The sequence below is a fragment of the Pleurodeles waltl genome, unplaced genomic scaffold (assembly GCF_031143425.1).
Source record: "Pleurodeles waltl isolate 20211129_DDA unplaced genomic scaffold, aPleWal1.hap1.20221129 scaffold_209, whole genome shotgun sequence".
In the NCBI taxonomy this organism is placed as follows: domain Eukaryota; kingdom Metazoa; phylum Chordata; class Amphibia; order Caudata; family Salamandridae; genus Pleurodeles; species Pleurodeles waltl.
The window spans coordinates 247,994-261,321 of record NW_027149915.1 but is presented as its reverse complement, the minus strand read 5'-3'; the positions used below and the strand labels follow the sequence as shown (position 1 = coordinate 261,321).

The 13,328-nt window shown below is 47.7% G+C and overlaps 1 protein-coding gene across 8 annotated transcripts in view; it reads right to left on the bottom strand.

The window, feature by feature from the left end:
• LOC138274914 (zinc finger protein 34-like) overlaps positions 1 to 13,328 on the bottom strand; it is a 278,326-nt gene that overhangs the window by 34,514 nt on the left and 230,484 nt on the right. For 2 of the 8 annotated variants that reach the window (XM_069219028.1, XM_069219029.1), the window contains exon 1: positions 1,576 to 1,726. The exons of 4 other annotated variants lie outside the window; for them this stretch is intronic. In XM_069219028.1, the coding sequence (XP_069075129.1) occupies positions 1,576 to 1,599 (24 nt within the window). In that variant the 5' untranslated portion in view covers positions 1,600 to 1,726. 2 more of the 8 variants (XM_069219032.1, XM_069219030.1) reach the window with 2 other exon arrangements.

Genomic DNA, 13,328 nt, shown 5'->3' with positions numbered 1-13,328 from the left:
TCCCCGTCCGTGTGCTACACACGAGGGACTCGGGGTCTGAGGCACACAAGCCTAAAGGCCAAGAGCTCAATCTCCTACTCTGCCACACAGCTATAATGTATAGAGCACCGCAGCCCAAAGTCAGACAGAGGCGTGTCCCTGTGCACTGAACTCACTGCTCCTCACAGATCCTCAGTCCCTCCTCACTGCCCCTACAGCTTCTCTCACAGCTCCTCACTCCCCCCACAACTTCCTTCTCAGTTCCTCAGTGTCCCACAGCTCCTTAATCCCCCTTCAGGACTCATCACTCCCCCACAAATCCCAACACACCTTCTGACTCCCCCACAGGTTCTCTCTCTCCCCTCACAGCTCCTCTCACCCCCACCACAGGTCCTCACTCCCCCCTCACAGCATCTCCCCCCACAGGTCCTCACTCCCACCGCAGCTTCCCTCCCCCCCCCCCTTCACGGCTCACCACTCTCCCACAGCTCCCAAAACACCTTCTCACACCCCCACAGGTCCTCACTCCCCCACAGGTCCTCACACCCCCACAGGTCCTCTCTCCCCTCACAGCTCCTCTCAGCTGCCCCCCGCCCCCCCTTCACGGCTCATCACTTCCCCACACACCTTCTCACCCCCCACAGATTCTCTCTCCCCTTACAGCTCCTCTCACCCCCCCCCCACCACAGGTCCTCACTCCCACCGCAGCTTCCCCCCCCCCCTTCACGGCTCACCACTCTCCCACAGCTCCCAAAACACCTTCTCACACCCCCACAGGTTCTCTCTCCCCCACAGCTTCTCTCACCACCGCCCCACACAGGTCCTCACTCCCCCTTTACAGCTCCTCTCAGCTACCCCCCGCCCCCCCTTCACGGCTCATCACTTCCCCACACACCTTCTCACCCCCCACAGGTTCTCTCTCCCCTTACAGCTCCTCTCACCCCCCCCCCCCCCCACCACAGGTCCTCACTCCCACCGCAGCTTCCCCCCCCCCCCCTTCACGGCTCACCACTCTCCCACAGCTCCCAAAACACCTTCTCACCCCCCACAGGTCCTCATTCCCCCCCACAGATTCTCTCTCCCCCCCACCACAGGTCCTCACTCCCCCCACAGATTCTCTCACCCCCCTCCCCCCCAAACAGGGCCTCAACCCCCTCCACACGGGTCCTTTCCCCCTCACAGCTCTTCAGTCCCCCCTTACAGGTGCCCAGTCCCCCTTTACGGCTCATCACTTCCCCACAGCTCCCAACACACCTTCTCACTCCTCCACAGGTCCTCACTCCCCCCCCACAGGTTCTCTCTCCCCTCACAGCTCCCCCCCCCCCGCCTCACTCACCCACAGCACCTCAGCCCCCCGCCCCCCTTCACGGCTCATCACTCCCCCACATCTCCTCACGGCTCCACAGTCCCTCACAGCTCCTCACTTCCGCCTCCTCTCGGCCCTCACAGCTCCCACCAAACCCCTTCACCCCCTCTCTCTTCCCCACAGCTCCTCTCTCCTCACAGCTCGTCATCCCCATCACAGCAATCCCTCCGCAGCTTCTCGCGCTCCCATCAGGCCGCCCCTTCCGGCCTCCAGCCCCGACCCTCCCTCACCTTCTCTGGGCCCGGCTGGGACATGGCTCCGGTCTGCAGGTGAGGCCGCGGGGTCAAAGGTCAGCTTTGTGAAGAGACGAGGCAGGTGCGCGAGACTACAAACACACAGCTCGCTCGCTGCCAGATCCACCAATTGGAGACCAGGTGACGTCACCGTGACGTTACGCGTGCGCAACGTCCGAAATATCACTCCTCAGAGCACGCGCAGACCGCGCGCTGCAGCAGAGAGCGCGAACTCCGAGTGCGGGCAGCGAGATAGAAAACGGACGCGGCAACCACTGGCCGGTCCACCTGCTGCAGGCAGCATCATTCGGGGCTTTAAACGGGATTTAAACACGTGCAATAGTATCACGTGCGAACACACGGCGGCCTTAGGTCTCACTCCCTCCAGGCAGACTTACACATCTGTAACTTCAGCTCTCAGTCATTGTCAGTCAGACTCACACATCTTGTTCAGCTCCCACTCACTCCAGGCAGTTACACATCTGTAACTTCAACTCTCACTCCAGACAGACTCACACATCTGTAAGTTCAGCTCCCACTTACCCCAGGCAAACACACCAACTGTAAATTTAGCTCTCACTCCAGACAGTTACACATCTGTAACTTCAACTCTCACTCCAGGCAGAGTTACACATCTGTAAGTTCAGCTCCCACTCACCCCAGGCAAACACACCAACTGTAACTTTAGCTCTCACTCCAGACTGTTACACATCTGTAACTTCAGCTCTCACTCCAGGCAGAGTTACACATCTGTAAGTTCAGGTCTCACTCCAGACAGATTCACACATCTGTAACTTCAGCACCCACTCACCCCAGGCAGACGCACACACCTGTAACTAGCTCTCACTCACTCCAGGCAGAGTTGCACATCTGTAACTTCAGCTCTCACTCACTCCAGACAGAGTTACACATCTGTAACTTCAGCTCTCACTCACTCCAGGCAGAGGTACACAACTGTAACTTCAGGTCTCACTCCAGACAGACTCACACATCTGTAAGTTCAGCTCCCACTCACCCCAGGCAAACACACCAACTGTAACTTTAGCTCTCACTCCAGACTGTTACACATCTGTAACTTCAGCTCTCACTCCAGGCAGAGTTACACATCTGTAAGTTCAGGTCTCACTCCAGACAGATTCACACATCTGTAACTTCAGCACCCACTCACCCCAGGCAGACGCACACACCTGTAACTAGCTCTCACTCACTCCAGGCAGAGTTGCACATCTGTAACTTCAGCTCTCACTCACTCCAGACAGAGTTACACATCTGTAACTTCAGCTCTCACTCACTCCAGGCAGAGGTACACAACTGTAACTTCAGGTCTCACTCCAGACAGACTCACACATCTGTAAGTTCAGCTCCCACTCACCCCAGGCAGACACAAACACCTGTAACTTTAGCTCTCACTCACTCCAGGCAAAGTTACACATCCATTGTATACAAATCCACCTCTGGGAGCTGTACAGCCTGCTGGATGCCTCCCTGCCACTGGAGCAGCTCTCCACCAGGCTTCAACTAAGGGGAGAGCCGGTTTCAACAAACCCCGGTGCGCCCCTCCTGCTAGGGGATCATCAATATTCTTTAATTTTTCAAAACTTGAGAACTCTGAATGAGCAGGCCTTCCTTTAAAGATAGAATTACTAAATATGTGAGCTTTCACTGCCTCCACAATAATCCATTTGAGTAGGCACATGTAAAATCTAAGAATTGCAATACACTCTGCCTTCATTGTTTTGTTTTACTACCTATATTTAAAGCTCGACCTGCAGCAGCTCCCAGCGAAGAACTATTAAAGTCAACCTGGTTAGTTTCTCAGTGAAAGTGCATCTTCATTGAATGTCCAAAATATTGTAAAGAATTACCACCATCATGCCAAAGCATTCAATCAATCAATCAAATTTTATTTTATAAAGCGTGCTACTCACCTGTGAGGGTTTCAAGGTGCGGGGGGGGGGGGGCAGGAGGGTCACTGTTCAAACAACCATGTTTTGAGGTTCTTTCTGAAGAGCAGGAGGTCTTTGGTTTTGCGGAGGTTGGTGGGGAGGGAGTTCCAGGTTTTGGGGTGAGGTAGGAGAAGGACCTGCCTCCTGTGGTGATGCGTTGAATGCGGGGGACTGTGGCTAGGGCGAGTTTGGCTGATCGGAGGTTGCGGGTGGGAGTGTGGAAGTTCACTCTTTCGTTGAGGTAAGTCGGGCCGGTGTTGTGGAGGGATTTGTGTGCGTGGATGAGGATCTTGAATGGGATTCTCTCGTTTATGGGGAGCCAGTGAAGGGTTTTGAGGTGTGGTGAGATTCGTTCGTGGCGGGGGAGGCCAAGGACGAGGCTTGCAGCTGTGTTCTGGATTCCCTGGAGTTTGCAAGTGAGTATGAGTGAGGTGCCGGCATATAGGGCGTTACCGTAGCCTAGTCTGCTGCTGATGAGTGCATGGGTGACTGTCTTCCTGGTCTCTGGCGGAATCCATTTGAAGGATTTTTTTTTTTTTTAGAGTGCGGAGTGTGTGGAAGCAGGAGGAGGTTAGAGCATTGATTTGCTGTGTCATGGAGAGGGAGGGGTCCAGGAAGATGCAGAGGTTGCGTGCGTGGTTTGAGGGGATGGGTGCGGGTCCTAGGGCGGTGGGCCACCAGGAGTTTGTCCCATACAGTTTTGTTAGGGCGGAAGATGATGATCTCGGTTTTGTTGGAGTTAAGCTTGAGGTGGTTAGTTGTCATCCAGTTGGCGGTCTCGAGGAGAGCTGCGTGTAGGTTGGTTTTGGCCGTGGTGGGGTCACGGGTGAGGGAGAGGATGAGTTGGGTGTCATCTGCGTAGGAGAGGATAGGGATTCCGTGTGATTGAAGGATGTTGGCTAGGGGGATCATGTAAATGTTGAAGAGTGTGGGGCTGAGAGAGGACCCTTGGGGGACTCCGCAGATGATCTTGGTGGTGGTGGAGTGGAAAGGTAGGAGGCGGACTCTCTGGGTCCAGTCAGTGAGGAAGGAGGTGAGCCAGTCTAAGGCTTTGTGGCAAATTCCTATATTGTGGAGGCGTGTGCGGAGTGTTTGGTGGTAGACCGTGTCAAAGGCTGCGGAGAGGTCTAGGAGGATGAGTGCGACCGTCTCGCCTTTGTCGACTTTGGTCCTAATTTCGTCAGTGCATGCGATGTGGGCGGTTTCTGTGCTGTGGTTCTTGCGGAACCCGGATTGTGAGGGGTCAAGGGTGTTGTTTTCTTCGAGGTAGTGGGATAGGCGGGTGTTGACTAGTTTCTCGGCGACCTTGGCAGGGAAAGGGAGGAGGGAGATGGGGCGATACTTGGAGAGGATCTTATTCATTATTCAGGACTGGGCATCATCCCAGTACTATGTTAAGTATACCGGTGGGGATGGTAGAAACACTATGGGTTTGGTAGAGTGGTTGTGTGCAGTGGCAATGTGGGGCCATTGCACGGTAGTGCAGTGCTATGGAGAAAAGGCCATTGCGAAGCTGCCAATTCTATGGTGTATGACGACAGTACAGGGTAAGTGGTGACACAGCAATTCTTTGAGGATACAACTGTCCTATTGTATGTTTTATGGTGGAATTTGGTGGCAGTGTTCATTAGTTTATTGTTTCAGCAGTTATGCCATAAACCAGGCTTCTCCAACCGGTAGCTCATGAGCTACTTGTAGCTCTCCAGCTACCTGTGAGTAGCTCTCCTGTATGCAACCCAGCCTATTAAATTAGAGGCTTTTGTTTGGTTGAATTTATATGTATGTATATCAAAATAGAAAACTGTGTGTTTGAGATGAAAATGTGTGTATTTTAAGAACTCACAATTTCCAAAATATATTTAAATCTAACGTCTGACTGATTTATAAAATTGGAGACTAATGATTATTAGTACATTGGTGTCACTGGCATTGCAGTTATCGCTGTTAGGTATTAACCATGTAGCGGCATCTCGAATTTACAAATACATTTTTGGATTACTGCTAGCAACCCTGGATTGAGAAGGTCACTGCTGCTAATCTTGCTTATGTTGACCATTAATCTATACCTGTCTGATGTAGTCAACACTAACAGTATTAGTAGCTCGGGTGATTTCATTTGAATAGAAGTAGTTCTTATTATGTTAAAGGTTGGAGACACCTGCCTTAAACATTCACAACAAACATTATCATATTAAAACAATCTCACAAACATACTGACATAAAAGCAGCTTGTGACCAATTCTTATGATTCTCTAAATTATCTATTATTCTCCAGCCTACAAATTCATCATACTAGAATCAAAGCAGGATAGTCTAATCACACAGCAGTTATTAAAATACAAGAGCGAAACAATCATCCTACTACACTCTATCAAATCAAGTTTCCTTTCGTCAGTAGGATCATTAGGTCATACAAAGCCATATGACGCGACAAAGCAGAGACCAGAGTAAAAATACATATAGCTATATAGGCTGATTGCATTAGTACGATGAATGAGGCAATTTAAAACATATAGTGTACCCTTGCAACAGTATCTTTATGGCTATAACACACTCAGGGTGTACTAAAATGGCACCTATTTCTGCTGTACCAAAGCATGCGAGCCAATACAATACCTATGCATACTTTGGTAAAATGCACATGCAGGTTTAAAACATGTAATAATATACACTCAATGGACCGATTAAGTCTGTAAGGCACTCAGGTTCAAAATAAAACACTCCAGTACCTTCGGTACAGAGTTCTGTCAGTGCTCCAACTGTTAATCAAACAAGCTGAGCACATTAACTTACATAGAACATACCTGTATTAGGCACAAGCACTGATGAAAAATGGCAGAATGTCACGTTATTAGCTAGAATTTTGTGTTTATTGCTCAGGTCCTCCTGCCCTGCTTTTAAAGAATAACATGGGACCTTTACATTGGATTGGAGGCAACTGTAAGAGGGGAAAGCCTGAATCTTGCCACCTAGATGGAGAGAGATACGAAAGAGAGATGGACATTTAGGTCCAGGGATTGGGTCTAGGGATTGGTATCTTGCTACTATTATGGAGTGCTATGGATGGGGTGATGTGTTTCTGTCATGCTGTCCATGTAGTAGTGTTTTGACGTGAGTGAGGACCATAGAGATGCTCTTGTTGTGTTTTGTTGCTGCACCTTTGCTCGACTTTGAAGTGAGTAAGAGTGAGATAGTGGACACTTAAACACTAGATGTTAGTAAATGGATAGAAAGTGTGTGAGTGCATTTCACGGTATGTCAGACGTAGTCTGGTACTGCAGGTCTATGATAGAGACTGCCAAACTCTTGCAGCGTGCATGTATCTGCACCTACGCATGAGTGCAAGAGAAGAGTGTGAGAAAAGATGCTGTCCTGCATCCATGACAGACACCTCTGTTTTTACTTTTTAAAAACTCCTGTCACCACCTTCAATGGATAAAGGGTTATTTGTCAGGCAAACAACCTGTATTTTTTCATCTCTATTCCAGAAGAGGTGACTTTGGTCCTGGGGCAAGGGCTTTATTCTATTGCTACCTGATTTTTTTTCTAAATCTTTAACGCTCAGATATAGTTTTGTTACATTACTTTGATGGAAGGAGGGAGTACTGATTTATTTGAATAGAGTAAATAACTTAAGACAAGTTGAATCACTGTGAATTTTGTCCCTGGTAGGAAAGAGATGAAACCTTTCACAGCCACATTAAGTATCGCACTACACAACCTAGAATGTAAGACAGTTTACTTAGCCAGAAAGGTAGGAAAGTCAATTTACAAGAGGATTTTTGCATTTTAGGAGGAGGTTCTGAGGCCTTCCTCATTTGAAATTTGTAAGGCTGCTACTTGCAAAGCTCCTTCAACTTTAGATCAATTTTATCACCTTTGTTGGGAATGGAGAAGTTATGGTGTTTGTGGCTCTTCTATGATGTAATTTCTGAAGAAAGTTCTCAACTTAGTCTAAAGTTTTGTTAGAAGTCTCTGCATGGGTGTTGCATAATTTCAGTTTCGAGTTGCCTTTCATTGATATAGATGCTTTGATACTAATCAGCTTCATCTCTACCATTAACTTGACTTTTCCTCGTAGTAGAAATGACTGAAACAAGGAGGTGGACGAGGAGCAGATGATTTAATTGCATACCTATAATTGCATTACTTAAAGTTCTTTCTTCCTCGTGTCAGTCATTGGGACCCATCCTACTGTCTGGTTGCATCACTAAGGCGAGCCAGCAAAGGCGGTTGTGACGCTCAGGATGTTTTCAGTGGGTGACCCTTTGATTCACCTTTGAGAAGATGACAAGGGAGGGGTTGTGATTAGAAATAGACTTAGGGCTTGACATAGTACCTGTTTGTGGAGGCCTTATTGTAGTTCTGACTGGCAGAAATGCCTCAGGGTAACAGAGTAACTGGCAAACTGGCAAGTAGTCATAGCGGTGTGCAAGAAGCCGTGAGAGGAATGTAATCGCGAGGAGGGTGTCTAACAGCATATTAGGGCGTCTGGTGACGTGTCAGAGTCTTGTGGCAAAGTATGACATTTGCGTGAGTGCTTTTTATGAGAAGACATCCTTCCATCACTTGTCCCTGCGAGCAAGAAGGTGCTTTATAAGAAGATTATCTGCCAATGTTACTAAGAGCCAAAGTTACCGCCATCCAGATTAACTGCTTCTTCTCCCTCCCGCCCCTTAAATGTTTCTGGATAGATGAATCAGAAGCAGAAAAAAAGATTTCAGACTTGTGTCATGCTCCCCCAGAATCCTGCTACACGTTAAATAACCTTTTATGCTGCAGCTACAAGTATGTATTATGTATTTTAATACCACAGGACAGAGAGGCACATTATGGCTCACCTCCTCCTCTATTAGACGTCAAACCAAATAAATGAATGAGCGATACAAAAAGCACACATACAGCAGTCTGAAAAATCCCACACATGTATTTCTCGATCATCATACAAGGGATTTGCCAAACTGTCACCACCATGAACTGCACCATTGCACTCTGCACAGCAGACCCCTCAAACAGCATAGTGCACCACCACACACAGCACAGTGTACAGCCAAGCTAAGCACATTACATACACCCTGAGGCACACTTCACCACCACGTGCAGAGCAATACACCACCATCTGTAGCAAAGTACACGACCAGCTTCTGCATAATTTCTCTGTTGTCATCGCTGTAGCGCTAAGAGATGGCCAGGCGTCACTGATGGTTGTTGCTGGAGGTTTGCGTTGGCAGTCACGGAGGGCTGTCACTGCTGTACAGCAAACTGCAGATCTTGCATGGTCGGTCGTCGCTGGTGGTCGTTGTAGCACAAAAAGCCGGAATTCACTGGAGCTTTGCATTAGCAGTTGTCGTGGGCTCTGTGCAAAGTGTCCTGTTTGCGGTCGCGAAGAGCTTAAAATTCAAGATGTCACCTTTTCTTCTTGGGAAGAGTTCAGACGGATGCCAGCTGTGGGTCCTGGATCTGGGAAGGCATTTCTTAGGGATCAGGAACTCACTCCAGCATAGGCCAGCAGGGCTCAGGCAGGTCCAGTTGCAGGTCCAGGCAGGCCCAGTGCATCAGGTCAGCTGGGAGGTTGCATGGAGTCCACCGGGGCTTGCAATATCCCTGTAGCTCACACAGGTCTGCCAACTGACCCTTGGAGTCACTCGGGTAAGCCTGGGACGAAGGCAAGCAGGTCCAATCTTTCTTCTTAGACAGCAAGGTACTCCTCAAACAGCAGGATAGTCGTCTAATAGAAGGAAAGCAGTCCTCTGCACTTAAGGCAGTCCTTCTTCTGTAATATGCATTGGTCCAGGACTGTACTGAACAGTGGCTATGGAGGTCTAACATTTATACCTGGTGCCAGCCTTTGTGTGAGGGTGGGACCACAAATGGCCCTGGGACCCCATCCCCTGGGGCCCGACCAGTAAATAGTGGGTACCCACTGCATACATAACAAGCATTTGCAATGTAGTGGGTCTAGCAAATTGCTCCAGTTGGCGCTATTGGCGTTGTAAATTCCTAACAGGACTTTTTTTGCCACATAAATTGAAAATTAAAAGTAAAGCATTAGTTGGCATAGGCATGTGGATTCAAAGCACCATGGCCGCCATGAGCGTGAAGGAGAGACACAAAAGGAAAAAGAAGTTCACTCACAGTCAAACAAACTGGCAGTCGTGCTATTAACCATGTAACAGGGTCAATCTGCAAGGCGGTAACAAAAACTCCCCAAGGAGGGAGAAACGTAAAGCATTTACCAATGATAAAGGATTTTTGAAAGGCAAACCCACTAACCAGTGAAAGTGATGGGCGTGCGGTGGGCGTGGTTAAAAGCCCACAATACTCACAACAGGTCAAAGCACTTCCCCGCTCAACCTAAAAAACGTAAACACAGCAAACGGGAGAGATGTGAGGAGTCTCACATAAGTGTGATGCAGTTTAACTGTCTCACTGTGGATTCCTTTTAAACTGGCAATCTTTCAGTTTAGCTGAAACAATGATTAGTCTGCACCCCCAAAATGTTGCTAGTTCTGAAAGGAAACACCACAGGTTCCCATATATTTATGTAAAAAAAAAAAATATATATATATATATACACACACACATACACATAGACCATATGTTCCTGTCAACATCGGATAGGGTGTGGAAATGCAATGGGCTGCATACATGTTTTGAAAGGTCATTCCAGAAAATTATCAACGTTCTTTTCAAAGAATGAGTATAAAAGAGGTTGAAAGGGAGGACTGGACACAGGGTCATGGTCTCTGCACACCATTTTTTACTATTTTCATATTGCACAACAAACTGGCTGTTGGGAAAACCTGTTTACCCTTCAGTGCACTTCATGGCGCAGCTCTGCAGAGGCTCTGCAAGTTCCACCCACGCAGCCTTTGGAGAAGGAACTCTCCAGGCAGTGCAGAAGAACCAAATAAATGAAAACATCTTCCCCAGCTTCCTTAATCTCTGGCAGCCCAGTCTAAATATTGATGTAGGCTTCGGCTGCAACGGTGACACACAAGTAAGGCACATTTAGGAAATGGACGAGGGTGCAACCAACCAGCCAAATGAGAGGCACAGTGCTTTGGTTGTGGTTCGTAACAAACAACCGACGGAACGCAATACATTTTTCCAAGCATGTGGAACCTAGGCCAGAGAATAAGTAGTTGGTGGGGGTTTAGTCCCATATGGATTGTAGTCGAAAGTAAAGTCGTGCATTTCAAATGGTGACGAGGCCAAGTCCATATTAAAACGCAAGTCAAACTAATTGTCTATTGGCAAACGCTACCTGTGTTAATACTCTTGAGACTCCTGGTAATGCAAATGTTATTTCTGAGCTATAACTTAGGAATAAAATGGAATGGAACACAAATAGAAGAAGCACAAGCAGACCTTTTTTTATTGCAGAAGACCCGGATATTTTGGGACAGTCCGGGCTTTGCTTTACAGGTCTTTGTGGTTTAGTACATTCTAGGAAATTAATGATATCCTGCTGTTTTCTGAAGCTAGGCTCGACACCAGCCCCATGCTTGCTTTAAACTTATGTATTTCGCAAGTTCTTATTCTGCATGACGTGCCCATGGTTACAGGGCAGCACAGCTTTCAGTTGGTGAAGCTCTAATTATCGTTTCCATACAAATGTATCTATAACATGGAACAGTCAATATGAGACCAGCACTTCTATTTATTATTGTAACTAGCACACAACTCCTCCTAAGGAAATAGCACTGCATCTCTCCATTTTTGTATGCAGTGAGCTCTGTGTGACTTGAAATGAAGCATGTCCCTGCAATATAAAATACCAAAACAAATAAGAATATTTGGGAAATATCTCAAGCTACTAATACCCCCTTGTTCTATACCGGAAATTAGTTTTCACGTGGACACCTTACTGATAAATGAAATGGCAAAGTTTGAAATGCCAACGTGTTAGCTCAGAAACTGCATTGTCTTCCCTGCGACAGTCTGAAACTAGAGTTGGAATTCATTAACATGGATTACTGCCTTATTGCTTTCCTTGATAAACTGCGCAAGTTTAATGAAGCTCATCCAATAACAGTTACCAACATTCCAGCATCTATTTTCTTCGCCAGGATCAAGTGAATACTACAAAAGTGAAAAATAAGGCCCATTCTTAAAGCAAATGTTTCACCTACTGCCTGTGGCATAGAAGTGACAATGATATGGCCTGCAGTGAGGTGGCAATGTCCACTTGCAGTAACAGGACAAAAACTGACAGGAGAGAGAGAAGCCACAACTGGGACAAGGAAATGTGAAGAGGAAACAATAGAAGAGATGGTAATGACAAAAGAGGGGAAGTGCCGTAACTGTAGAGAGAGTGGTATGGGGATTGGAAATAGAGAGATTCGGCTCTGGTGATAGGAAAACAAGTTGGACAGTGCCAAAACAAAGAGGGGCAGTAATAGAGAGATGGAGCAACAAAAGGATGAGGTGGCTGTGATCTGTGTTTGCTAGCAAGCGAGGAAATGTCAGAAGACAAAAATATAGTGACAATAAGGTGGCAGCGAGAAGAGAAAGATATAGCAAGAAGCAGTCACAAGAGGGAGAAAAAGACAAGGATAACGACTGGAGAGAGCTAAATAAGGGGAAATGACAGAAGGGATCGAGAGGAGGGGGCCAGTAACAAAAGAGAACAAGCGAAATCGCGCTGCGAACAAAAGATTAAAGATAGCCCACAAACCAGACGGGAAATAGAGAGCCTTGCATGTTTTTAGTATTTGGTCGCTGCGCTCGAGGATGGCTAACCACCGGAAAAGGCATAACGTATGCATGCCTTCCACTAATGAAAGCAAGCAGATTTTAACAGGCAAGCCCACAAACCAATGAGAGACACTGACGTGACATGGACGGGGCTCCAAGCCCTTTTCTAACGAATAAAGCGTCTCGGAAGTGAAAAGACGCAGGCTCGACCCTAAAAAGGGGAGAGGGCAGACAGTCCACCTCCCCAGGCCAGCATCCACTTCCTTTTTGATTGAGGGTGAGGGGGCCCCAATGCCCCACCTCCAGTGGGAGCAGCCACTGCACCTGCTCGCCAAGAGCATCTAAACATGCTGCTCCCTGCAGTCAGGAGCAATTTATTTTCATTTGTTTCCCTGTCTGTTGTGAAGCAGGGAGAGAAACTGATGATGTCTGCTCCCCGGGAGTGGACTCAGGGCCTCATTTACGAGGCTTGTGACACAGGGCGGTGCAGCAAGTTGCTTGCTGTGCCACCAGGAAAGGGCATAAATGAGCCGTATCTACAAGATATGGTGCATTTTTGGCCTCTCCCCCTGTGCTGGCACACAAATTGCTGCTCAGTGCCAACGCAGGCACCCTTGCACCATGGTGCAAGGATACCTGCGTTGCGGGGATGATTGTTTTTGTGAAGGAAGGGATACTTTCCTGCACAAAAACAATCACAAGAGGTGTTTTCCTCTTTCTATGTGTGTTGCACCATGCAGCACACATAGAAAGAGGAAAAATGGGGAGAAATAAAGATAATAAAGAAATAAACATATGTGGCATAGGAATCTGACACATTCCCAGAGAGGGCTCCATATTTACAAGCCCATGAAAATTCACGCAAGGTGGCTTTGCGTGGACTTGTAAATATGGGCTGGCACACTGTGCCACTGGAGCATTAAAAAAATTATGCTCCGGTGGTGCAGTGTGCCTCTTGGGCTTCGTAAATGAGGCCCTTAGTGTTTGATCTTGCTTGGGGGACCGTTTTTCATTTGCTTCCGCTAAGCGAGAGAAAACATGGTATGTTCTGGGTGTAGGCAACCCTACCCTGGGGGATGGATTCACCAGGGCCATCAATGGCAC